Here is a 26,338-nt window from a genome sequence, read left to right on the forward strand (position 1 = left end):
GATCCCTCGATTTTCGCGATCTCGATCTTCGCGAAACGCTACACCACGATTTTTCAGAAAATATTAATTAAAAAATACTCCACGGTTTTTTTTTTGCTATACCACGGTTTTTCCCACCCAATGACGTCATACGTCATCACCAAGAGTCACTTCTCTGTCTCTTTCTCTTTCTTTCCTGTCATTCTCTGCTTCAATCATTTTCTCATTTCTCTTTTTTTCTCCCCTTTTTTCTATCATTTCTCTCTCTCTTTCTTCCTCTCTCACACTCTCTTCCTCCCTCTCTCATCTCTTTCTTTCCTTCTCTCTCTTTCCTTCTCTCTCCCCCCCTCCACTTGCCCACGAGAAGAAAAAAAGCAACCTCTGCCGGGCAGCTCCCCTTGTGCCCCCGCTTTGTGCCTGCCTCTTTTGGGGATTTTCTTTTCTTTTCTTTTTTCGCCTTTGGTCTCCCATTAAGCCTGCCGCTTGGCCGCCGCCGAGGAGAAGCGCGGGGAGGGCGAGAGAGGGAGATCGTGGCATGCGAGGTCCCTGCAGAGCAGAGGGGGTGGCTGAGGCGGCAGAGGCGTAGCGGCGGCGGCAGGCGAGCTTGGAGCCTTGCTTCGCCTCCTTCGCTGCAATACAAACGAAGGGGTCAGACGCAGCCTCGGGGAGCCGAAGGTTTCCGCGGCTCTGACCCAGAGCAGGAAGGGCTGGTGGGGGCGGCGAATCCACCTCCCCAGCCACCGGCTCCACCATCTGCGCATGCGCGGCCATTGAAAAAAGGGCGCACATGCGCAGATGGTGTTTTTACTTCCGCACCACTATATCGCGAAAAATCGATTATCGCGAGAGGTCTTGGAACGTAACCCTCGCGATACTCGAGGGATCACTGTAATGTTACTTTAAGGGCTAGGGCTGCAATTAGCCATAAAAGGGGAGTCAGATGTCTTGCTCTCTCTTATTTGTGGCTATTGCAGTTAGTCTTGCTAATGCTTGCTGTTGTTATATTTATGTAATATATAAGGCTTGCTGTTGCTATATTTGTGTGCTAAATATTGCTGTGTACTAAATATTGGTCTATGTATCAAGGTATAATATAAAACTGTGTGTTCTGCAGGAGAGGAATATTATAGACATAGAAACATAGAAGACTGAAGGCAGAAAAAGACCTCATGGTCCATATAGTCTGCCCTTATACTATTTCCTGTATTTTATCTTACAATGGATATATGTTTATCCCAGGCATGTTTAAATTCAGTTACTGTGGATTTACCAATCACGTCTGCTGGAAGTTTGTTCCAAGGATCTACAACTCTTTCAGTAAAATAATATTTTCTCACGTTGCTTTTGATCTTTCCCCCAACTAACTTCAGATTGTGTCCCCTTGTTCTTGTGTTCACTTTCCTATTAAACTGTTCAAAAAAATAAAGGGAACACTTAAACAACACAATATAACTCCAAGTAAATCAAACTTCTGTGAAATCAAGCTGTCCACTTAGGAAGCAACCCTGATTAACAATCAATTTCCCACACCGTTGTGCACATTCAACTTTGTACAGAACAAAGTATTCAGTGAGAATATTTCATTCATTTAGATCTAGGATGTGTTATTTGAGTGTTCCCTATATTTATTTTTTTGAGCGGTATAGTATATGTATATAGAACTGTGTGTTCTGGAGGGGAATATTATTGATTAGCTGCTGTATGTATAGAACTGTATATTCTGATATCTGGTTTGTATATGATTGCTTGACTTGGTATGTATGTGGTTGACTGTTTACTGATTAATCTATTATTGTATACATTGTAAATAATATTTATACTCTACTTATATTAGTCTGTGTTACTGGTTGAACAACCACCACTGCCATATATACTCTGTTTTTAAGTTTAGGATTCTAACATTGGTTACAAGCCCAGTGTGGAATGTTGACAAAGACCACGTGGTAAATTGGCTATTTCTTGTTCCTGAAGCCTATCTTTGGAAAAGGTTAGTGGATCAAGGGAGCAGGGTGTGAGACCCAGTGGGTCAGGAAGCACACCCAAGGTCTGTGGGGGCACAGCCAAGTGAGAGGTGGGCCCAAGAGTGTGGGGTCCAGTGGGGCAGGAAGTGAAGCATGGGGTGCCTCACAGGTTGGGGAAAACCCAGAACTGGCCATCTATGAGCTGGAGGAGGTGGTGCATTATGGGCCAGGGCTTTTGCTAGGCTTCCCAGGACCTACCCCATCTTCCGAAGCCTGCTTAATGACCACAAAGGGGAAAGCAGAGATTATGGTCATTAAGTAAGTTAATCATATGGATGTCTCACTTAATAACCACCACAACTTACAACTATAATGGGCAGGCTGAGTCCTACCTCTGGGTATTGTCTGTTTTCTAATTGTTCATGACCTTGTTAAACGAATAGCTGATTTACTGTGTTATATTTCCAAGTGAGATCCCTTTACAGTTGCCTTACAGGTCAAAAAGTACAGACGCAACTATCTTAATAAGCATTTAGACCTTGAATGGACTAAAACAGCCAGTAAGGATGATGGGCATTTTGCTTACACATATTTTTTGCTGACGTATTATTTTTTGACGTCTTCGTGACGTCAAAGCTCCGTCCATGGAATTCCCTATTGGGATTCCCCACCTCCTTTCTAGCCTCCAGATCGGCCGAAAACACCGCCACCGATCGCAAAAACGATGCTCCGCCGAGCGGCGCCACCCGGCTATAACCTTCTAAAACAGCCGGGCGCTTCTCGGCAGCCTCTGGAACCCGAACCCAAACCCAAACTTCCAGGTTTGGCCTTCGGGAGAACGCCGAGAAGCCCCCCGGCGGTTTCAGAAGGTGACAGCCGGGCGGCGGCACTTCTCGGCGGCCTCCCGAACCGAAACCCAAAAAGTTCAGGTTCGGGAGAACACTGAGAAGCGCCCCCCCCCTGCTGTTTTAAAAGGTGACAGCCGGGCGGCGGCGCCCAGCAGAGCGCCATTTTGCGATTTTTTTTTCTTTTTGCACGGATTAATCGCTTTTACATTGTTTCCTATGGGAAACAATGTTTCGTCTTACGAACTTTTCGCCTTACGAACCTACTTCCGGAACCAATTAGGTTCGTAAGATGAGGTATTACTATATATATATAGTAATACCTCATCTTATATATATATAAAACTGCACAGAGAGCCATGAGAGAGAGAAAGGCTGAAGTGGGGGGAGAGGAAATATCTCCTATCATTCTACCGAAGACCAGATGTAGAATCAGATATACAACAGCGGAACAAATAGGGCAAAATATTAAGGAGCTTAAAGTTTCAGCCAGCCACTAAGTAACTCAAGCCATGTGAAACAATTCTGATTCTTTCCAGAAAACGTGAAGTGCAAGAGTTTTCAGTGTTTCTGCACTGAAATATATTAGAATTCAGGCAACTAATAACATTATATATTTAAACAGTTTTTAATTATGGTGCATATTCGGATTTTATACACTATTAGCGATTTTGAAAGCAACATACGCTTTCTTGAAATCATGCCAAATATTTTGAAAGAATATACACATCTGCAAATTGAGAGCTATCAAGCTTTCAAAAGTAACTGCATTTTTTTTTTCAGGGCACAGGAGTTTTTCTTTACTTAAACTGTTGAAGTTCAGCCAAGAGAAACCAAGTGAGTCCAATAAAGATGTTCCTTAGCAATAGGTCATTGGCAGACTCCTAATTCAGGCTTCAACACTGGTCTCGAGATACAAGGAGATTGTCAGTATCACCTGTAACAGTGTCATCTATAATAGATTATATTTCATTCAGATTTGCCTCTATTGTCAAGGAGCAGATCAAGTCTTTAAAAAGATTTGGTGTTTAACCAAGGTGATGTCAATTCTTAGTAGCCACAAACATAGATCTCCATATTGGTTTGTTCCCAATCTCACTCTTCAGGTCTTTCAACATTGCACCAATGACTACTTAAATCTATATGTATAAGAAAGCAAAATACCACTCACGCATCGTCACAAAAGCCTACAAACTTGAAAGTTGGCACCTAGGTTCCTCTGGGCTTCTGGGTGCTCACTATGAAAGGATTTCTCAAAATGACCATCAGATCATTAGTTATTTCTTATATTATTATTAACATGCTCTAACTATCTGTTTGCTCTTTCGGCACCTGAGGAACATAAGGTTCGCCATCACTGAGTTAGACATTCTACTCTCCCTCTACACCTGCAAAGAACTCTGTTCCAACTGCCAGTGGGCGTAACCAGCAAGTGACTCATCTGGCCTGTGGGCTGGGAGTTTAGGCATTCTACTCCATGCTAAGGAATTGTTTGGTAGTGAAGCACGTGTATCCAGCTACTAGTCAAGTCTATCCACCTTGATGCTTTCATGCTTTCTTTTTAGCATGAAAGATTTCTCAAGAGAGCTAGACTTTTCAACTCTTTATTTATATAATGTGTATAAAGTAGGATTTTTTTCAGTTCAGTTATTTGTGCCTCAAGTGTTAATTCTGAGTGTATTTGTTCAATGATCCATTTTTGTTTCTTTTCTTAGCTGTGTTATTATTATTGTTCTCAGGAGCCTTCCCAACATCAAAAAGGGTCAATATTGCTTCTTCAAAGCTCCACTTTCACTTTCGAAGAGTGTTGTTCCTGCCTTCACGGTTCTATTCTAATAGTGGGGCAGGCCCCAGAACAATGCTGGGGAGGGGGACTGACCCGAGAGAATGTAACTCTTTTTTTTGGCGCAGGGAGTAGGGATTTTTGGCACCAAACAATAACACACACCACAGAGTAGGAGATATGAAGTGCAGACCACAAAACTTTAAGAGACACCATGGAAAAATATTTAACCGGAATGAAAAGAAAGGAGGAGAGAGACAGAGATAATGAGACAAACCTAAGCCTCCCGAAAGCTAAGACGAGGAAATATGACACAGAAGTGTATGTAGCGTTTGGCTTCACTGTAACTGCGGTGGAAGACAAGGAAAGACCAGTATGTTTACTGGGTCTAAAAATGTTGGCAATGGACAGCAAGAAGCCAAATAAATTAAGGTGTCACTTAAACACGTGCAAACAACTGTCCTGGCTGAGAGGTTTTGTTTTGTTTTGTTTTTTTTGGGGGGGGGGGTTCAAAGTGTTTACTTCTTCGGGGGGAAGGTGTAACAGAAAATAATTGAAAAGCACTGATTTAAAGCAAGAGTAAAATAACTGAAGACACATCATCATATGTTGGCCCCGAACATCCTGTTTTGTTCTTGCCAGTCCCTTATAACTACTTATACCAAACCTTGTCAGCAATATTTCCCATCAAATTGCTAGAAACACACAAAGATGATCAATCATTTCCAACAAAAGCCTAACTAATTTTTTTTAAAGCCTAAATTAAAGTTGTCCTCCATAAGACTGCCCGTCCATTCTTTTTTCTTTCTCTTATTCTCTCTTCTCTCTCTCATACTTTCTTATTCGCTCTCACTCTTATTCTCTATCTCTCTCATTCTCTCTCTTATTCTTTCTCTTATTCTCTCATGCTCTTATTCTGTTATTCTCACATTCTCTCTTTCATTTGCCCTCCTCTCTCTCTTATTCTCTCATTATTCTCTCATTCTGTCACTCTCTTATTCTCTCTCTCTCTCATTCTCTCTCTCATTCTCTCTCTCATTCTCTCTCTCATTCTCTCTCTAATCCATCCATTCTTTACAATGCCTTGACATCAAAGTCATGTGTTCCAGATAAGTCTTGCATGCTCTTAGATTTTTTTTAAAAAAATACACATTGTGTTCCTGGTGAAGCAAAAAAAGAGTATTTCCAGGAAAACTGGCAACAGAGTTCAAACACAAAATGGAAAGAGAAAGTGCATTTTGGGATGCTCAGGAGTACGACAGTATATGATGCAACAAACTTATAAAACTCTTCATAAAGCTCAAAAATATTATGGAAACTAAAAGAAAAACCAAAACCAACCTCTAGACATCAAGCAGATGTAGCTTACTAGCATCACTTGTGTCTCCAGAAATTTGGCAAAAGCTACAACAGTTATTTGCACATGGATTATTAATGAAATTAAAGCAAACAAGTTCTGGGATAAGTTAGACACATGAGCTTGCATTGTGCCAATAATCACTGCGTACTTTTTCCAGCTTTATGTAATAATAACTCTGGATGGATGCCAGTAAGACAGTTTTGTGCACACAAATTGGGCTTTCCTTCTATTCAATATAGAAGATAGTCCACTATGTCAGCTAGATCTGTTATCAACAACAATAGCTACTTCCAGGCAGAGGTGGACCGCTAAGGTGAAACGCTGACATGTGCTTGTCACCGTGGCTCTGAGTGCTAGTGGAATTCATTGCATTTATGCTACTGTACCTTTCGCGGAAGCAAAGAAATGCTACAAAACAGGGGGGCACCTGTGTCTCCGCGCTCAATTTTGCTGCCTGCACAGGTGCAGTAGCATAATTGCGCTGGACTCCGCTAGCACCCAGAGCCAAGGAGGCAAGCACACATCAGGATTCCACCTTAGCAGCCCACCTTTGCTTCCAGGGATAAGGAAGGCACAGCAAAACTCATTCTGACCAGGCAATATGGTCAGGTTTCAGGAAGAAAAATGGCTGTAACTAAACAGGCACAAGGAGTCAAATATAAACATCAAATAAGCTTGGTGGAAAGAAGTATTTCCCACCATTCCCCAAGCATGGCTGGCTGGGGAATTCTGGGAATTAAAGTCCACATGTCTTCAAGTGGTCAAGGTTGTTAAATGCTAGTTTAAACTAATGTCCAAAGTAGATATTCTGCAAAGATTAACCACAGAATCAGCAAAGATTAACCACAGAATATAAAATGGGTGATTGAAATGGCACTACTAATAATGAGGAGGAATATGGGCGAGTTTAAAGAAATTAAAGAAGCAGCTATAGAAATCACCCAAGCGGTAATAGTTTTAGGTTGGAAGGATGCAACAAAATGGATGTTACAAAATTGGTATCGGTACATGGTGGAACACATTCAATTTGAAATTATGGAAATTAAAATGAATACGATTGATGAAAATAAAGTGGAAAAACTGATGGGAAGATGGGACAGGGTCAGAGGTTTTATGGCTAGTAGAATTTGAGACCGAGCCATAAAGAACAAATTGGAATCACTCTACATTTTGCAAACACGTTGATGTTCCTGGTTGTAAAAAATTATAAATTAGTGCACCCTCATTTGGTGGAGGGACTGAATGTATGTTGTTGGGTGGCGGGAGCACAATTCACAGTGCACTGTTCTGTGTTGTGTGTATTTTTATATTATAAGAATAAAAAAAAAAATTTTAAAAAGCAAAGATTAACCACAGCTAAGTTATTAAAACTGTTGTTATTTCAAGTAAGTGAACACTCAGAATTTATACAGCAATGCTAAGGCTGAAAAAGGTAATACAGTAGTCCCTCACCTATCGCTGGTGTTACGTTCCAGACCTGGCCGCGATAGGTGAAATCCGCGATGGGGAATTTATCGACTGATAGTACTTATTTAAGTATTTATATTGTAATTGTTTGGTAAGTTTTCATTGTTTTAAGTGTTTATAAACCCTTCCCACACAGTATTTATTTTAGATACAGTATTTAAATACAGTATTTACAATTTTAGATATATATATATATTTGGAAAACCTGCCGATCGAGTTCGGCGGGCTGTTTAAATCTGCCGATCGACTTCCTCGGAAACCCGCGATGAAGTGAAGCCGCAGTAGGTGAAGCGCGGTATAGCGAGGGACTACTGTATAGTGGTACCTCGTCTTACGAATGCCTCTTCTAACGAACTTTTCGCGATATGAACCCGGTTTTTAAGATTTTTTTGCCTCCTGTTTCGAACTATTTTCACCTTACAAACCCAAGTCACCGCCGCTGGGATGCCCCACCTCCGGACTTCCGTTGCCAGCCGAAGCGCTGGGATTCCCTTCATTTTTGCCAGCGCTGCTTTGAATCCCAACGAGGGGAGCCTCAGGGAAATCCCAACAGGCAAAAGGGGTGAGTTTTGGGATTGCACGCATTATTCACTTTTACATTGATTCCTCTTGGAAACATTGTTTCATCTTACAAACTTTTCTACTTACAAACCTCACCACGGAACGAATTAAGTTCGTAAGACGAGGTACCACTGTAGATCCACAGACTCAAAGTCTTATTCCCTTAATGGTAAACTATGGTTTATCGTTACATCCAAAGCAGGCCAGGGTTATATTTCTCCAATTTCCTGGAATTGGGAAATTTATTATTTTTATCCTAAGCAACAATAAGTAATCCACAAATAATTTTCTTAGACTCATGGAAAACTACAGAAAAAGCACCATCAGTATAAGAGCATTGAAGCTTGCCAGTAGCTTTGTGCTGACACAACATTTATATTGCACACACTGACCTCTTGATATACTGATACTGAAAAAATACTGAGCAGGCAGTATGATTTTTTTTTAAAAAAAGGCTTGCAGTTCATATACAATGTCACAATGTCATGAATCTAAAAAAGCTGTGAAAGAAACAAATAGCATGATCGGCACTTTGAAATAATTCCAAAGTGCTATTGTATAAGAGTGTAGGCCTGCATGGTGTTTTTTTTCTATTTTCAAATTAAAATACAGTGGTACCTCTACTTAAGAACTTAATTCGTTCCGTGACCAGGTTCTTAAGTAGAAACGTTCTTAAGTAGAAGCAATTTTTCCCATAGGAATCAATGTAAAAGCAAATAATGCATGCAAACCCATTAGGAAAGAAATAAAAGCTCGGAATTTGGGTGAGAGGAGGAGAAAGTAGAGGAGGAGGACAGTCGTTGCTGAAGGAAGAAGTGAGGTGACGGGAATAAAAAAAAATCCAAAACTTTATGGCTTAAAGGAAAAAAGAGAGACTCTGAGGCAGCGCCCAGAGAAAGGAAAATGCTCTGTTTGCTCTGGGCTGCCCAGAGCAAAGGGAGCGTTTCTTTTCTCTGGGCGCTGGCAGAGGTTTATTCCCTCTCCAAGCGCCCAGAGAAAGGAAAATGCTTTGTTCGCTCCAGACTGCCAAAGCCTCCTTAAGCACCACCGAAAGGCTCCTCTGGCAGCCCAGAAAAGTCTGAGATGACCAGGATTAAAGAGGGAATGACAGAAAACTGGCCGGGCCTTCGTGCCGCTCTCAAATTTCCTGGAAAATTTTTCCGGGCTCAGGTTCTTAAGTAGAAAATGGTTATTAAGTAGAGGCAAAAAAAATAAAAAAACCCTCTACAGTGTTCCTTGTGGCCAGTTTTTCACCAAAAACAGGCCCATTTCAGGGCTCCCAAACCCTCCTTGTGTCATTTTTGCCCTACAAAGGCCCCCAGAATCACCCAGCAAGACAAAAATGGGTATGTTTTTTGAGAAAATGGGCCCGGTTTTGACAAAAATAAGACATGCGGAGCACTGCAGAGTGCTTCTGGGAGTCTGGGAGGACAAAAACGCGACGCATGGAGAGCTTGGGAGCCCAAAAACAGGCCCTGGTTTTGGTGAAAATGGACCATGTGGAACACTGCAGTGTGCTTCTGGGAGCTGGGGACGAGTGAAAACATGATGTGCAGAAGCCAAAAAACCCTATTTTTTTTCTTATTTTTTTTCCTCCTGTAAATTTAGGTGCTTCTTATAGTAAAAAAAATACGGTATTTTTTAGAGGAACATACTGCATCTGTTTAAGCACCTATTATATGAGGTAAGATAGTAAGGAGTGAGAGGAAATGAGAGAAGTAGAAGGGTGGGTGGGTATAATTTTTGATGGAATTTATTAACACATCAAAATGGAATCTGTTATGAAGGAGAACTTTGTGATAAATGGTGAGTTTAGGAAATATTTTAATAAATCCAGGCAGGCTTTACCTCTGCCCTGGCATCCTTCTGAATCAGAAAAATCTGGCACAAGTACTAATACAACAGAACTGTGATCCATTCAGATCATGGATCACGGGTCCAAAGATGGGCTAACGGGTCCAAAGACGGGCTACAAGAATGGTGGAAGGTCTTAAGCATAAAACGTATCAGGAAAGACTTAATGAACTCAATCTGTATAGTCTGGAGGACAGAAGGAAAAGGGGGGACATGATCGAAACATTTAAATATATTAAAGGGTTAAATAAGGTCCAGGAGAGAAGTGTTTTTAATAGGAAAGTGAACACAAGAACAAGGGGACACAATCTGAGGTTAGTTGGGGGGGAAATCAGAAGCAACATGGGAAAATATTATTTTACTGAAAGAGTAGTAGATGCTTGGAACAAACTTCCAGCAGACGTGGTTGGTAAATCCACAGTAACTGAATTTAAACATGCCTGGGATAAACATATATCCATCCTAAGATAAAATACAGAAAATAGTATAAGGGCAGACTACATGGACCATGAGGTCTTTTTCTGCCGTCAGACTTCTATGTTTCTATGTTATGGCTGTGGAGAAGGTTTGCCAAAAAAGCAGTGCCTTGCCACCAGGCGAACTGTCAGACAGTGCGAAAGTCACCCACTTCCTTACCAGCACACAGATATTACAATCTGATGACAACTGTGTGTCCGTACTGGCATTTTATGCTGTCATATGTAAGTATGTCCTTACTTCTGGATGCAAAGTGGGCTAGAGACCTGAGGCTCCATGGGCCTACAGGAAGGAGAGGGTGAACAGCTGCACTCAATAAACACCATGATGAAAGACCAAACTTACCACAAACAGAAAGTACAGATTTCTTTCATTAAAGCCCTCTAGGTAATGGTTGTGGCAAACGCTTGCCAAAATGGGCTTTAAGATCTAATGCAGTTACATCAAAAAGTCCCAGTCTCTCCTGCACACAAAGCTCTGATATACAAAAGCTGAGGCTTTTATGCTTTCTGTCACTGAGTAAAAATAAAATCAAAGAGAAAAGCTAGCCCACACAGGAGCCAAGAAGAAGAAGAAGGGGGAAAAAGATTAAGGAAAAGGGCAGTCAAACTCTGTTTAGCTAGTGGGTTAATTCCTGCTATAAGAAGCAAAGCGATGGTTTCTTAGATCCAACCACAAGTATGTTCACACTAGAATTTAACTGATAGAATTATCCTCAAGCAATTCACACAATAGCAGCATTCATATTTTCAGTAGTAGAAAACTCAGTTTGAGTGTTGAAAGACCTATGACCAGTTCAAAGACTCAACGTGTTAAATAGGAAATATGAACAGATCTGGCATTTCAAGTCAGTAGGTTCACACGAAAGGGAGAAATATGTCCTTAGATGCCCCCATTCAAACGGGGTACACAACAAACTTCCCCAACCTGGTGTTCTCCAGATGTGCTGAGCGGGAGGCAAGAAGAACCACATTGAAGAAAAGTAGTTCAAAAGACCCAATCTTGGCTTTAAAGTGGGTAGAGGAAAGGTAAAGTACAAGAGGCAAGGAAATAGTTCTGAATGAAGCCTAAAACTGATCACAAAACGATTGTTTGCAGTTAATTACCAATAGCAATAGCATTTAGACTTATATTCCGCTTCATAGTGCTTGTATAGCCCTCCCTAATTGGTATACAGAATCAACATATTGCCCCCAACAATCTGGACCCTCATTTTACCTACCTCGGAAGGATGGAAGGCTGAGTCAACTTTGAGCAGGTGGTAAGATTTGAACTGCTGAACTACAACTAGCAGTTAGCTGAAGTAGCCTGCAATGCTGCACTCTAACCACTGTACCATCCCAGCTCTTAATTAGAGCCTACTGCTGCTACTCCTTTTCAGGCAAGGATAGGCAAGGTGTGGGGTAAGAACATACTGAACAAGACTCGCAACAGATCATTTCATACTTCAATTGCGTTTCTCAAATGTATTACACCTTAGTAATTTACTGAGCATCAATGTTGTGCATTATAAAAAAATCTGCTTCCTGCCTTCCTTGTCTTTTCAATCCTTAACGACACAAGGAAATGAAAGAAAATGGAAGGGGATAATGAAAAAAATGATATGCTCTTAATTTCTAAAGAATTTTTAAGATTCTTAAATCTTAAAAAAATATTTACTGATCCCTCTCACCTGGACATAAATTGTTTCAACTCCTACCCTTCAAATGACCGTGGAGATTCCCTCGCCCGAACAGAGGCGGCGGCAGCCTCGGAGGCTGCAGCAATGCAGCGCCGAGAAGGACCGGCTGTTGGTCCCTTGAAGCCACCGCTGCCTCCATTCGAGCGAGGGGGTCTCCGCGGGGTCTTCGAAGCCACCGCCCACCGTGGAGATCCCTTTGCCTGAATGGAGGAGGCAGCGGAGGCAGCGGTGGCTTCGAAGCTGTCCCTGGGTCGTCATAACGACGAAACGTCGTACGTCGGGGACGACGTAACCCGGGGACTACCTGTATTAGATTTCTGCACTTTTTGTATTGTATTTATTATTTTGTAAGCCACCCTGAGTTGGTTGGGAAGGGCGGAATAGAAATCTAATTAAATAAAGAAAATAAATAAATTTAAAAGATGCCAGCATCCGAACACCTCTCAAATAGATTATATAAATTTTATTATTTATCAGAAATCAAAAAAATTTAAAAAGATAAATTCTGCCAAATCAGTGAACTCTCATAATAGACAAGTGCATTATAAAACCACTATCCGTGTATCCACTGACCTGACTTTCTTGCCTCCGTCCCTCAACATCTTCACTAAATCGGCGATTGGATACTGAGCCTTTGCGGCACACAGGCCGTATCCTGCAGAAATGGGGGAAAAGTTCCAAGATAAAGGATGTCTTTGAATTCTCTCCCAAAGTTTAAATCCATAACTTTCATCTTCTGATTATAAAGATGGAATATGCAAGTAATAATTGGGGAATATGCTCTCTTTATGAGATGCATGCTCCGATGAATTCTGAAGGGAAAGGAGCAACTGTTTAAAACTCACACGAATATAACTATTTTTAACAAACTGCGGGCATAAAGCTAACTTAATGAAAGCCTCTTGCTTGCTTTCAAACAATTTGTACACTTGGAAATTCTCAGTTTACATTCAAGAGTTACAGAATATGGGCAGCCCAATTTCACCTGGAGTGATTATGATGTTATTGGCTTCCTTTATCATATCAACTGCACCGTCCATATTCACTTCTGTATGAGTGCCAGTAATTTCCATTGGCTTCCCACCAGCTGTTGAAGTAGTACCATATCCTCCAAGAATCACATTAGCAAGAGAGCGATTCATAGCCTAAGGGAGCAAAAAAGAAAAAGAAAAAAGCATAACTGGGTGTTTTGAATAAGTTGACATTTAAAACTAAGTAAAATGGACACCATTCCACAGAGCAATTATTTCAGCAAAGTGTGTTCTTTGGGTAATGTCCTTCCCTTCATTCCACTCCAAGTTTTGATTTCCCATAATATTCTAACCTCAAGATGATGCAATTATGCAAATACCAAACATAATTCTACCTAAAGGCATTGGAAGGTATCAAAAGTTTTTCTTTGGAGAAATATGAAAAAAGGAAAGAAGGCAGAACAGATTAGAACAGATGAAAAAATTAAGAATCCCAGCGACCAATAAGGTCCCACAGAGTTGGCCTTTTCCTGGTCCCGTCGACTAAACAATGTCGTCTGGTGGGCCCCTGGGCAAGAGCCTTCTCTGTGGTGGCCCCGCCCTCTGGAATCAATTCCCCCCCCCCAGAGATTAGAACTGTCCCCACCCTCCTTGCCTTTTGTAAGCTATTGAAGACATGTCGTCAGGCATGGGGAAATTAAAATACCCCTGGGCTTATATTGTTTATGTATGGTATGATTGTGTTGCATGGTTTTAATAATGGGTCTTTTAATATATTGGATTTGTCACATTGTTGTTTTTGTTGTGAGCTACTCCGAGTCTCCGGACTCCGGAGTGGGGCGGCATACAAATCTTAATAATAATAATAATAATAATAATAATAATAATAATAATAATAATAATAATAATAATAATACTGAAAAAAGATCATGATATAAAAATAATAAAAATATTATTTTTAAAATATTTATTTATTTATTTAAAAAGAGAAAGCAGTACCATCAATATGTAGCAATTATTAAATCCCCTCAAATCAGTTTTAGTAGGTACTTTTGTTTCTAGGAACTCATTTATGTAGATTTATCGACATCTAGTGGCCATTAATTGAAAGGAAAGAAAGAAAACTAAGTTAAAAGGAAAAACTTTTTAGCCACTTGTCTACCTACAAGAAATGGCCTGTGTTTATGTGAAATTCACAAATACAGTGATCCCTCGATTATCGCGAGGGTTCCGTTCCAAGACCCCTCGCGATAATCGATTTTTCGCGATGTAGGGTTGCGGAAGTAAAAACACCATCTGCGCAAGCGCGCCCTTTTTCCATGGCCGCACATGCGCAGATGGTGGATCGGGGTTTCCCCACCGCCCACGCAAAGGGGAAAGCCCGATTCGGCTCCTCGCTGCTGCCGCCGAGCAGATCAGCTGCTGGGCGGCCGCAGCAGCAGCGAGCAGACGAAGATCGGGGTTTCCCCACCGCCCATGCAAAGGGGAAACCCCGGCTCCTCGCTGATGCCCCCGCTCGCCCGCCCGCCCACCGCCCGCCAGCAAGAGGGGGAGAGATAGAGAAAGAGAGAAAAGGAAAGAAAGAGATGAGAGAGGGAGGAAGAGAGTGTGAGAGAGGAAGAAGCAAGATAGAGAAAGAGAGAGAGAAAGAAACATGAGAAAGGAAGGAAGAGAGTGACGCCATCGGGTGGAAAAACCGCGATATAGCGTTTCGCGAAGAACGAGATCGCGAAAATCGAGGGATCGCTGTACAGTGGTACCTCGAGATACGAGTTTAATTCGTTCCGGACCTGGGCTCTTAAGTCGAGCAGCTCTTATCTCGAACGACTTTTCCCCATAGGAATTAATGTAAATAATTTTAATTGGTTCCAGCCCTCAAAAAACTCACAAAGTTAGTCTAAATTATGCAGAAAGACATGTTTTTAATGAAGAAATGTACATGTACATATAAATGAATAATGAAGTTTCTTTCACTTAACTTGTAAACTTTCTTAAACTTTTAAATTTACATATGTTCAACTTCTCTGCCACCCAATCCTGTAGGACAAAGGTCCCCAACCCTTTTTGCACCAGGGACCGGCTTTAAGCGATCAAGAGAGGAATGGGTGAATGAATGGACGGAGGGTGGGAAGGAAGGAAGGAAGGAAAGAGGGAAGGGACAGGAACAGAGGAAGGAAGGAAGGAAACTTATGAAAGGGGAGAGTAAGAGAGGAATGAGTGAAGGGAGGGAGGGAAGAAGGTGGGAAGGAGAAAGAAAAGAAGAAATAGAGGAAGGGAAGGTAAAAGAGAGAAAGAAAAAGAGCAAGAAAGAAAGAAAGAAAGCAAGAAAGAAAGAAAGGGGGAAGGGACAGGAACAGAGGAAGGAAGCAAGGAAACTTATGAAAGGGGAGAGTAAGAGAGGAATGAGTGAAGGGAGGGAGGGAAGAAGGTGGGAAGGAGAAAGAAAAGAAGAAATAGAGGAAGGGAAGGTAAAAGAGAGAAAGAAAAAGAGCAAGAAAGAAAGAAAGAAAGAAAGAAAGAAAGAAAGGGGGAAGGGACAGGAACAGAGGAAGGAAGCAAGGAAACTTATGAAAGGGGAGAGTAAGAGAGGAATGAGTGAAGGGAGGGAGGGAAGAAGGTGGCAAGGAGAAAGAAAAGAAGAAATAGAGGAAGGGAAGGTAAAAGAGAGAAAGAAAAAGAGCAAGAAAGAAAGCTGCAAGCACCCCCCCGAGCCCCCCAGGCCGGCTGCAACCTTTTAAAACACGCGCGCCGCTTCGCAGCTGTCTCCTGAAGCCGAACGCGGAAGTTAGCGTTTGGCTTCAGGAGACAGCTCCTTGGCGCTTGTATCTCGAATTTGGGATTGTAAGTAGAACAAAAATATCTCTCCCCTCCCAGCTCTTATCTCGAGTTGCTCTTAAGTAGAGCAGCTCTTATGTCGGGGTTCCACTGTACTGTGTTTCCAAAATTGTGTCAACCTATATCTGTGTCTTCTTATCAAATATGTAATCAGAAAATCAGAACACAGAAAAGTGACTCTTTGGATACTCATATGAACACATCCAGTATTAGACAATTAAGAAGAAAAAAACAGCAGCTGAGGAATAACAATATTACAGTAACAATTCCCCAAATTTCTGATACTATATTTATTTAATCAACCTGATGCCCAGTTTATTTTTTTGCCCAGCCCTAACTAGGTGCTACTGATCTTCCCAGCTCTTACCTTGCAAGATCTTTCATTGTTATTCTCTGCAAAGAATGTTTTCCAAGCCCTAAGTCTTTGCAGGGTTTTTTTTTCATTGCTCTAACTTGCTTCAAATGTTTCTTTCCAGCCCTAACCAGGTGCTGATGATTTTACCAGCTCTTACTGGCTTGCAAGCTCTTTCATTGTTACACTTTCTGAATAAGGTTGTTTTAAAGCCCCAATCAGAGGGTAAAATAATGTGCTGAAGCTGAACAGACTAAGGATGCTAGCCAGATTAATATCTGGTAGGCAGATCCTTTTTCCTATTTTCCTCCCCCAAAACTAAGGTGTGTCTTATACTCCTAAAAATACGGTACATGAAAAAATGAGAGGGAAGAAAAAAGGATAAAAAGGAAATGCCCAGAAAGAATACAAAATATCTACATGACGCTCTCTACATGGGGCTACCTTTGAAAAGTGTTCGGAAACTTCAGATCGCGAAGAATGCAGCTGCGAGAGCAAACATGGGCTTCCCCAAATATGCCCATGTTACACCAACACTCCGCAGTCTGCATTGGTTGCCGATCAGTTTCCAGTCACAATTTAAAGTGTTGGTTATGACCTATAAAGCCCTTCATGGCACCGGACCAGATTACCTCAGGGACCGCCTTCTGCTGCACGAATCCCAGCGACCAGTTAGGTCCCACAGAGTGGATCTTCTCCGGGTCCCGTCAACTAAGCAATGTCGCCTGGCGGGACCCAGGGGAAGAGCCTTCTCTGTGGCGGCCCCGGCCCTCTGGAACCAACTCCCCCCAGAGATTAGAACTGCCCCCACCCTCCTTTTCCTTTCGTAAACAACTTAAAACCCACCTCTGCCGCCAGGCATGGGGGAATTGAGATCCTCTTTCCCCCTAGGCCTTTACAATTCTATGCATGGTATGTATGTATGTATGTATGTTTGGTTTTTATATTAATGGATTTTTAATCATTTCTAATACCAAATTACTATTGTACACTGTTTTATTGTCGCTGTTAGCTGCCCCGAGTCTCCGGAGAGGGGCGGCATACAAATCAAATCAATCAATCAATCAATCAATAAAAATAAATAAATAAAGTAAATAAATAATAAATTAATTAAAATTAAAATTAAAATTAAAATTAAAATTAAAATTAAAATTAAAATTAAAATTAAAATTAAAATTAAAATTAAAATTAAAATTAAAATTAAAATTAAAATTAAAATTAAAATTAAAATTTATACAATAAAAAGTTTGTTCCACAACCAGAGAAAGAGTAATGATAGTGCTAGAATAGACATCTCCAAAATCTCCTTACCACACACATGATATGAGACAGTATGGCCCCAGAAAAGCCAATCAGGGCACCCACAATGGTTAATAAATTGTTGTTAAGCAGGAATCCTTCAGCACAGAGTGCCCAGCCGGAATAGCTGTTCAAGACAGTGATAACAACAGGCATATCAGCCCCTCCAATGGCGGCTGTCAAAGTAACTCCCTGTGGCAAGGGAAAAAATAGCCAACATTGAAATATTAATGCAGGTTTGTTCAAAATGTCAAAAGTTTGCAACTTGGAAGCTTTAAAGTAATGTCTGTATATCTCTGAATGTATTTTTTCAGAGATGCCTCGATTTACGACCTCAGTAAAAACCAGGAAATGGTTTTTAACACAGTCATTAAGCAACACATCGCATAACCGCAACTTGCGACCTTCTCTGTCAGTTTTCCCATTGTCTTTGCTTGTTGGAAGCCAGTTGAGAAAGTCACAAAGTGTGAGATACTGCAACCATTCTAATTGCACAATAATTATCAATTACTATCATATGACCACAGGAATGCTCATTATGTGAGGATTGTTTGTAAGTCACTGTTTCCAATGCTAAATTTGTCATTAAACAAACGGTCATAAGTCAAGAACCTCTTGAATTCATAATTCAGTTTTTAATATGTCCATGAGGAGAACCTATAAGATTTCCATGAAACATTATTCAAATACCTTCTCTCTTTATAAAGAACTTAATTGCAAAAACTCCCTGCATATCCTTAAAACTAGACAATTTCAAATGGAAACATCTGGATATGTTGGATTGTAATTCCTGGAATTCCTAGATATCTTTGCCTACGGTTATACTAGCCAGGATTTCTGGGTTATACTAGCCAGGATTTCTGGGAATTTTAATCAAACAGGAAAATTCAAGGCTAGAGAAAGCTGCTTATGTCATAAGGTCAGAGTTGAAGATAATTTTTGTATGCAAATTTGCAGGTACATCCGGAACTGGAACAACCCCTATAAATCCCTAGCTTTAATATAAAGTTTTGGATTGTCATGTTGTTAAAATTCTGTTGTTTTGCTCTTATTAGGGGGAAAACATTAATCAGTGACTAAAAATATATCCATCTCATGAATTCTATTTAAAAAAAAAACAGCTCTTTAAAGATGACTTTCATTTTTTTCCTCTACCTCTATTTAGTCCCTCTTACGCAAACTTTGTTTTCCATAGCTGTTTCCCATACTACTGAGAATTTTTGCTATCATCATCTGAAATGATTTCTGAATTTATATCCTTCTTAAAAATACATGTTGACCCAAAAGTATTTAAAAATGTCTCCACTGAACATATATCATCTTGGTTGTTATTTATGTCTCCTTTTCATTAAAAAGCAGTTCAGAATTCTCTGTACTCAGAAGAAAGGGCTGACTACACCCGATGAAAATTTGAAATATCTCACTATGTATAATTTATAATAAATTCAAACTTACCATTACAGCAGACAGGGCAGATACATATCCTAAACAAGTCAACCCTGTTGTGTAACTTGGATCCATCATGTACGGAACCATTCCACCTATGCTTAATGTTAACAAACTGGCATTCATTAAGTGTCGTCCTGGTAAGAGGAGTGGAGCAGAATTCAGGACACCTATAAATGAAAATAATTTAATTTAAATTTTGGAACTAATTAGACACAACAACAAAAAGTCAGGATGAATCCCACAGACCCAGTGTTGGGTCTCTTTTTTTCCTCTGTCTTATTAACAAAACTACATCCTATACTTAACAATTCACTATACGTTGTCCACAGGGACCAGATACTTGGCTAAACATTGTTTTTCTACTATTTATCATACCATGATTTCGGTGATATGGGATTTATGAAACAGAATGAAAAGCTGCTAAGAGAGTCAACCAAAACACCTGAAGTGTTTTTCCAGGAGACTGGTCCATCAGGGCAACCTGGTGTTGTGATTCCGTCTGAGGCCCCTCAGGGAACGGCTGATCCTCTGCCGGCTTCCTGCTCAGAGGGGGAGGATGAGGAACAGGAGGTTCAGGCAGACGGGGAGGAGGAATCTCAGGCTGAGGGAGAGGGAGGACAGCCAGAGTCCCTCGAGAGGGAGCTCTCCCCAGCAAGCAGCCTGGATTCCTTAGATGAAAATGCACAAGCAATAATCGATCTCCGGCAGAGAAGAGCAACACAACGGAGGGGACAATTAGCCAGGTACTTTCAGCACTAAAGAGGCAACAGCTGGGTTTGGGTGTGGTGCTCTCTGGAAAGGCTGAAAAGGCAGACCCACCCTTCCTGGCTTGTGGAGTATTATCTTTGGGAGTCCTGGGACCTGGCTGTGATTTTTGGCGTCTTGGAATTCTGGTTTGTGACTTTGAATACTGAAACCTTGGGGGGAAAAGGTGTGGGTCTTATTCTCTACAGTGGTGGGTGTGCCAGCAAGAAGTCTGCTGTATTGTCTGGCCATCAGGACTCTGCTGTGAAGTCTCATAGCCTGCCTGTTGGGAAGAACAGGTTTTTCTCTGTGTTTATTTTTCAAACTATAAAGTGCTTTTGCTTTTACCAGCGTGTCTGGCTGCTTTTTCCAGTTGGTGTTGAAGTCTGGGGGCACCCAGACAGAACACCTGGTCTACCCAATTACGGGACAGACATATTGTTTCCGTTTTCGTCTTTCAGCCCCAATCCAGGAGCCTTCACAGGCAAGTCACTTTCACAACAACTACGGTACTTTTGCGTTGCATTTAGATTTACTGAAGAGTTTTCGGAGAGGGGCGGCATATAAATCCAATAAAACTTGAAACTAAAACTAAAACTTGAAACTACTGACTTTATTTGTCAGTAAACATAAATTCAACACAAAAACACCTGAATTTACGACAAAGCTATATTTATTTAATAGATGTATATCTTCCAGGAGCTCTTCCAGAGCTCTTCTTCCACTACTACTGGCAGCAGTAGTGGGCTCCTACCAGAACGGCTAACTATGTGCAGCTCTGCGGCTCTAGCACGTGAGATCGAGCGCAATTTTGCTTTCCATACCTGTGCAGGGTGCAAAATCGACAAGTGTTTCGGAAAGGTTCTTTGCTTCCTCACATGTGGGAAGCAAAAAACCTCGCTGAAACGCACATGCATTCCCATGCGAGATTTTGCTACCTGCACAGGTACGGGAAGCAAAATTGTGTTCAATCCCACACTTGCGTGCCACAGCCGCAGAGCTGCGCAAAATTAGCCATTCCAGTAGGAGCCCACTACTGATAGGCACAGAGCATGAAACTGGAGAGAATTTACAGGTACAGAGGACTGCCCTCCTAAGGTAATCTAAAATCTTGTATTTTAACTAAAACAAATGCTAGGACTTAGGCCACCATAAATATTGCCTGCATTAATACTTTGTATTTTGCAGCTATCAAAACTGTATGAGAAAAAACATTCCCAAATATTTCTGTTCAATTATACATTGCAGATGTTTCTCAGATGATCAGCATAATCCTCACTGTGTAAGTAAGTACATCTGGGCTCTATCCCAACTAGTTCCATCTTGTCAATCATTAGGCAAAACATAGTTCTCTCTGACATGTTAGTTTTCCACATGCACATTTTGATGCGTGTGAAAGAACAAGAGAATCCATAAGCCTATGTAATAAATATTATTATAATGATATGAAATAATATATATGACATGACATAACATAATAGATATAATAACATGTGATTTGATTTGATTTCTTATTTATACCCTATGACTATCATTAATTGTTGTACCTTATGATTCTTGACAAATCTACCATCTAGCTCCGGCCATGAATATGAATGATGCATTTGGGGGGGGGGGGGTTTAATTGTTGTTATACTGTTTTAAAATGTTGTGCATCGCCCAGAGTCCAGTAGGAGTTGGGCGGCTTATAAACAAAACAAAACAAAACAAAAAAACAAAACAATATAATACAATACAATACAATAAAAATAATAATAAAACAAAACAAAACAAGACAAAAACAAGACAAAAAATAAAATAAAATAAAATAAAATAATAAATAAAATAAAATAAAATAAAATAAATAAAATAAAATTAATCTTATATTTTATGTACACTGAGCACATATGAACCAAGACAAATTCCTTGTGTGTCCAATCATACTTGGCCAATAAAGAACTATATTCTATATGGATCAATTCGTTTTTCAATGTAATGATCTTCATATACACTCTAATGATAATTTATGGTATTTAAAATATAAAGTCTCTAAAGTCACCAATCTGTGAAAGATTGTTTAGCATCTTAGTGCAATTTCAGCCATAAATAGTGAATATATGTCATGCACATATGCACGCAACCACTCTTCTAAAAAAGAGAGCACACTATGGAAGCAAAAGGGAATTTACCCTGAAGTTTTCCATAAGCAACCAGAGAGCCACTGAAAGTTACACCTCCTATGTATGTGCCAAGATAGGCTACAATCTTTGTGAGGTTTGCAGCTGGATCGGTTGCAAAATGAGGAAATTCAATCATGTATTCTGCAACACAAGTGAGAACAGCAGCCAAGCCAACCAAGCTATGGAAAGCAGCCACTAGCTGAGGTAAATCTGAAATCTGGATACGTTTAGCAATTGTCAGACCTGCAGAAACAAAAAAAAAACAGTTGCATGTTAACTGTGAAAGGGGATAACATTGCTCAGTCATTCAGATCAATCATTCAGATTGTAGGAACACAACTGATTCTTCAACAGCATGGCTTTAAATCTCCGTGATTGGTGATTTGTCCTTTAATTATATTTAATCGGAAATATACTCTGAGGGATCTGAGTGTCTAAACACAAAAGGCTAAGGAGCAGGTTTCTATCACATTCTAACAGTCCTACAACTTTTTCAAGTAGACCTCCTTTCACATCACCTAACTGCAAATGCCACAAGAGAATTAGGTAACTCTTCCAAATCATGCATATCCTTTTGCTTTGCACTTACCTATGGTGCCACCAAGGGCCATCGCGCCCGACATCTGGGCCAGAAGCTCAACTGATGGTTTTAGACTTCCCAGGGTAGCTGCCAAACCTCCAGCAACACCTATCATACCCAAAGCATTGCCAAGTCGAGCTGTTCCTTGGGTAGAAAGGCCAGCCAGGGCACCAACACAGCACAATCCTGAACCCAGGTACATCATCTTTAAAAGATGAAAATAATATAGACATGTTTTTTTTTAAGAAAGGATTTGAAACTGTAGATTTGACTGGGGTACAAAGCACTGCATAGTTGGGTTTCAAACTCCTCACAGCAGATGCTGCCCATGCTGCTTCCTTTTCAGATATATTCCTGCCCAACTGAGATTTTAAGCAAATCTGGCAGTTTGTAATTGAGTGGGCTAATGCCCAAAGGAAGTTCATTCTGCTTGTTCAAAATTATTCCAATACAGTGATACCTTGTCTTACAAACTTAATTGGTTCCGGGACAAGGTTCTTAAGGTGAATAGTTTGTAAGACAAAACAATGTTTCCCATAGGAATCAATGGAAAAGCGATTAATGCATGCAAGCCCAAAATTCACCCCTTTTGCCAGCCAAAGCGCCCGTTTTTGCGCTGCTGGGATTCACTTGAGGTTCCCCTCCATAGGAAACCCCATCTCTGGACTTCTGTGTTTTTGCAATGCTGCAGGGGAATCCCAGCAGGGGAATCCCAGCATCGCAAAAACAAGTGCTTCGCTGTCAGCGGAAGTCCAGAGGTGGGGTTTCCCATGGAGAGGAGCTTCAGGGGAATCCCAGCAGTGCAAAAACGGGTGCTTCGCTGGCAACGGAAGTCCGGTGGCGGGTCATCCTAGCGGCGGCGGTGGGTTTGTAATGTGAAAATAGTTTGTAAGAAGAGGCAAAAAAATCTTAAACCCCGGGTTTGTATCTCAAAAAGTTTGTATGACGAGGCGTTTGTAAGATGAGGTATCACTGTATTATCAGCACCAAGAAAAGGCAGAGCTGATTATAAAATTTATACAGAAGACCTCTGGACAATCAGATTAATTCTCAACATAATGCATTCTACATAACGACAGGCTGCAAAGGAAAAGAAACATGCCCATTAGTGATCATAGCTTTTTTTTTGTTTTTAGTATCAATACAGTTTTTTCCCTTTGCTAGGTCAAGCTTTGTCATCCAATGCAACTGAAAAAAGAATGTGTTCTACTCAATGGATTTTGTTATTAGGATAATTCAGGTGCTAATTTGATTTGGGGATAAAGAAATATATTAAGCAATGGGTTCTTCCTTCTGTACAACTTCATGCTGAAGCCAAATCCCTATCTGAACCAACACAAAGCATGGTTAAGGTTAACCAAGACATCCTTTTAACCCAGTGGTTCTCAACCTGGGGGTCAGGACCCCTTTGGGGGTTGAATGACTGTTTCACAGGGGTTGCCTAAGACCATGGGAAAAGACAAATTTCCCATGGTGTTAAGAACTAAAGCTCATATTCTGGTGCCTTGGAACATATTTTTACAATCCAACCAATTAGGTGTTTACAATGGGGGTGTCCCTCTGACCTTCCTGCCAATCAGCTTAAAGCTCTGTTGGGAGAATTGGTGCTAGACTTATGGTTGAGGGCCACCACAACATGAGGAACTGTACTAAGGGGTTGCGGCATTAGAAAGGTTGAAAACTACTGTTTTAACCTAAAAGCCTTTTCTGAAGATGGTTTCTAATATTCAAGCGTTCAAACAGACTTCTGAAATTGCTACAAGGAGTATAAGAACTTTTGAGGCTACCAATTTCCAATTCTATCAAGTATCATTCTATTCTAAAGGATTGCATTAAGAAAGGAAATAAAGTTTTTGAAAATAAAAATATTCTTAAGATAGCTTTCTTTTTTCCTTCTACCAAGATTATACCAAGAAATTATATTTCGCTAGCTATGTCAGTGTGGTACAGCTGCTAATTGTGTAACTATTATATTGGCACTGCTGGTTTCAATTTCCAATTTTCAGTTCCAATTTAAAGGAAACAATAGCTCATCTTTTTAACGTTTTATTTAAACACTTAATTTAAAACACACATCAAAACAAAAAAAAAACCAAATTATCATCAGCCTCCAATCCATTTACAAGGAGACAGTTCTTATAAATCCTCAATTTACAACCACAATTGGAACCAGGAGTTTTGTCATTAAGCAAGGTGATCATTAAATTAATTAAGTGATTTTGCAAGCTTTTTGTTATAGACATTACATAAATCACACGGTCATTAAGATATTCTGGATTTCCCCACTGATTGTTAGCAAAACTGTCTGGGAAATTTGCAAATAACTATCATGCAACACCACAGGACACCACAACCATCATAAATATATGCCAGTTGCCAAGTGCCTAATTTTTTATAATGTGATTTGGGAGGTGCTACAGTTGTCAGAAGTATGAGGACAGGTTGTAAGGTGCCTATTTCAGCACCATTATAACTTTGAATGTTTACTAAACAAATGGTTGTAAATCAGTACTTATATATGAACATTATGCTGCATGTGATGGACTCCCTTTTCATCTTAGCAAGCTTAAAACACGCAAGACAAGAGTAAGATAGGCTACATCTTAGCAAATCAGCATCAGACAGCCTTTAATAACCTGTTATCAAGACTCTAGACTTGTATAAAAAATTAATCGTTGGATGCTTGAGCAATCTCCGTACCTGTTCAATGTTATAACCGCTTTGCAGTGCTGTTCCATATCCTCCTATAAACAAAGCAGCAGGCAACAAATATAAATAGTTGAATTCAGGAGGATCAGTAGGACGTTTGAACATATCCAGCATTCTCTGAGTGACCAGGAAACCACCTATTTCACACAAAAAATAATAAAAAATAATTAGATTTCTGAAAACTAAGAACATGTTTAAAACATGTACGGATTTAAATTCAATTAAATAGGAAATTGTCAATCTTCCCTAGGAAGGAATATTATCTGGCTACACAACATTTTGACGCAGACCAGAAAAGCAAGGAATAATTCAGAACAATTACTATTATTGGAACATTTGAGGTATACCATCAATTACATGAAAATAAAGGTTCCCCAAGGAACCTGTAAGCTGAAGATGATTGAAAACCTTGAGTCACTGGCTAGAAATTGTCCCCCCAAAAAAACATGCAAAGAAGCCAGGTCAGATCTAGAATGGAAAACATCCCATTTACAACATTGCTATTGCCCAAAAGCTTCAAACTCACTTTGTTTACTAAAGTCTCCCAACAAGCATTCAAGGGTCCTATTCTTTTTAATATGTTTGTGAGTGACATAGGGGAAGGTTTGGTAGGGAAGGTTTGCCTATTTGCCGATGACTCTAAAGTGTGCAATAGGGTTGATATTCCTGGAGGGGTCTGTAATATGGTAAATGATTTAGCTTTACTAGATAAATGGTCAAAGCAATGGAAAATGCAGTTTAATGTTTCCAAATGTAAAATAATGCACTCGGGGAAACGGAATCCTCAATCTGAGTATTGCATTGGCAGTTCTGTGTTAGCAAAAACTTCAGAAGAGAAGGATTTAGGGGTAGTGATTTCTGACAGTCTCAAAATGGGTGAGCAGTGTGGTCGGGCAGTAGGAAAAGCAAGTAGGATGCTTGGCTACATAGCTAGAGGTATAACAAGCAGGAAGAGGGAGATTGTGATCCCCTTATATAGAGCGCTGGTGAGATCACATTTGGAATACTATGTTCAGTTCTGGAGACCTCACCTACAAAAAGATATTGACAAAATTGAACGGGTCCAAAGACGGGCTACAAGAATGGTGGAAGGTCTTAAGCATAAAACGTATCAGGAAAGACTTAATGAACTCAACCTGTATAGTCTGGAGGACAGAAGGAAAAGGGGGAACATGATCAAAACATTTAAATATGTTAAAGGGTTAAATAAGGTTCAGGAGGGAAGTGTTTTTAATAGGAAAGTGAACACAAGAACAAGGGGACACAATCTGA

General features: G+C 40.4%; 1 protein-coding gene across 6 annotated transcripts in view; it reads right to left on the reverse strand.

The window, feature by feature from the left end:
* Positions 1 to 26,338, reverse strand: part of NNT (nicotinamide nucleotide transhydrogenase) — an 85,254-nt gene that overhangs the window by 7,077 nt on the left and 51,839 nt on the right. For all 6 annotated transcript variants that reach the window (XM_070743389.1, XM_070743384.1, XM_070743385.1 and 3 more), the window contains exons 13-19: positions 25,058 to 25,203; positions 22,367 to 22,562; positions 21,787 to 22,020; positions 18,881 to 19,041; positions 17,438 to 17,617; positions 12,954 to 13,113; positions 12,542 to 12,623 (exon numbers count right to left, since the gene is read on the reverse strand). In XM_070743389.1, the coding sequence (XP_070599490.1) occupies positions 12,542 to 12,623; positions 12,954 to 13,113; positions 17,438 to 17,617; positions 18,881 to 19,041; positions 21,787 to 22,020; positions 22,367 to 22,562; positions 25,058 to 25,203 (1,159 nt within the window). The remainder of the gene's footprint in view (positions 1 to 12,541; positions 12,624 to 12,953; positions 13,114 to 17,437; positions 17,618 to 18,880; positions 19,042 to 21,786; positions 22,021 to 22,366; positions 22,563 to 25,057; positions 25,204 to 26,338) is intronic.

The sequence above is a fragment of the Erythrolamprus reginae genome, chromosome 2 (genome assembly GCF_031021105.1).
Source record: "Erythrolamprus reginae isolate rEryReg1 chromosome 2, rEryReg1.hap1, whole genome shotgun sequence".
Taxonomy (NCBI): Eukaryota; Metazoa; Chordata; class Lepidosauria; order Squamata; family Dipsadidae; genus Erythrolamprus; species Erythrolamprus reginae.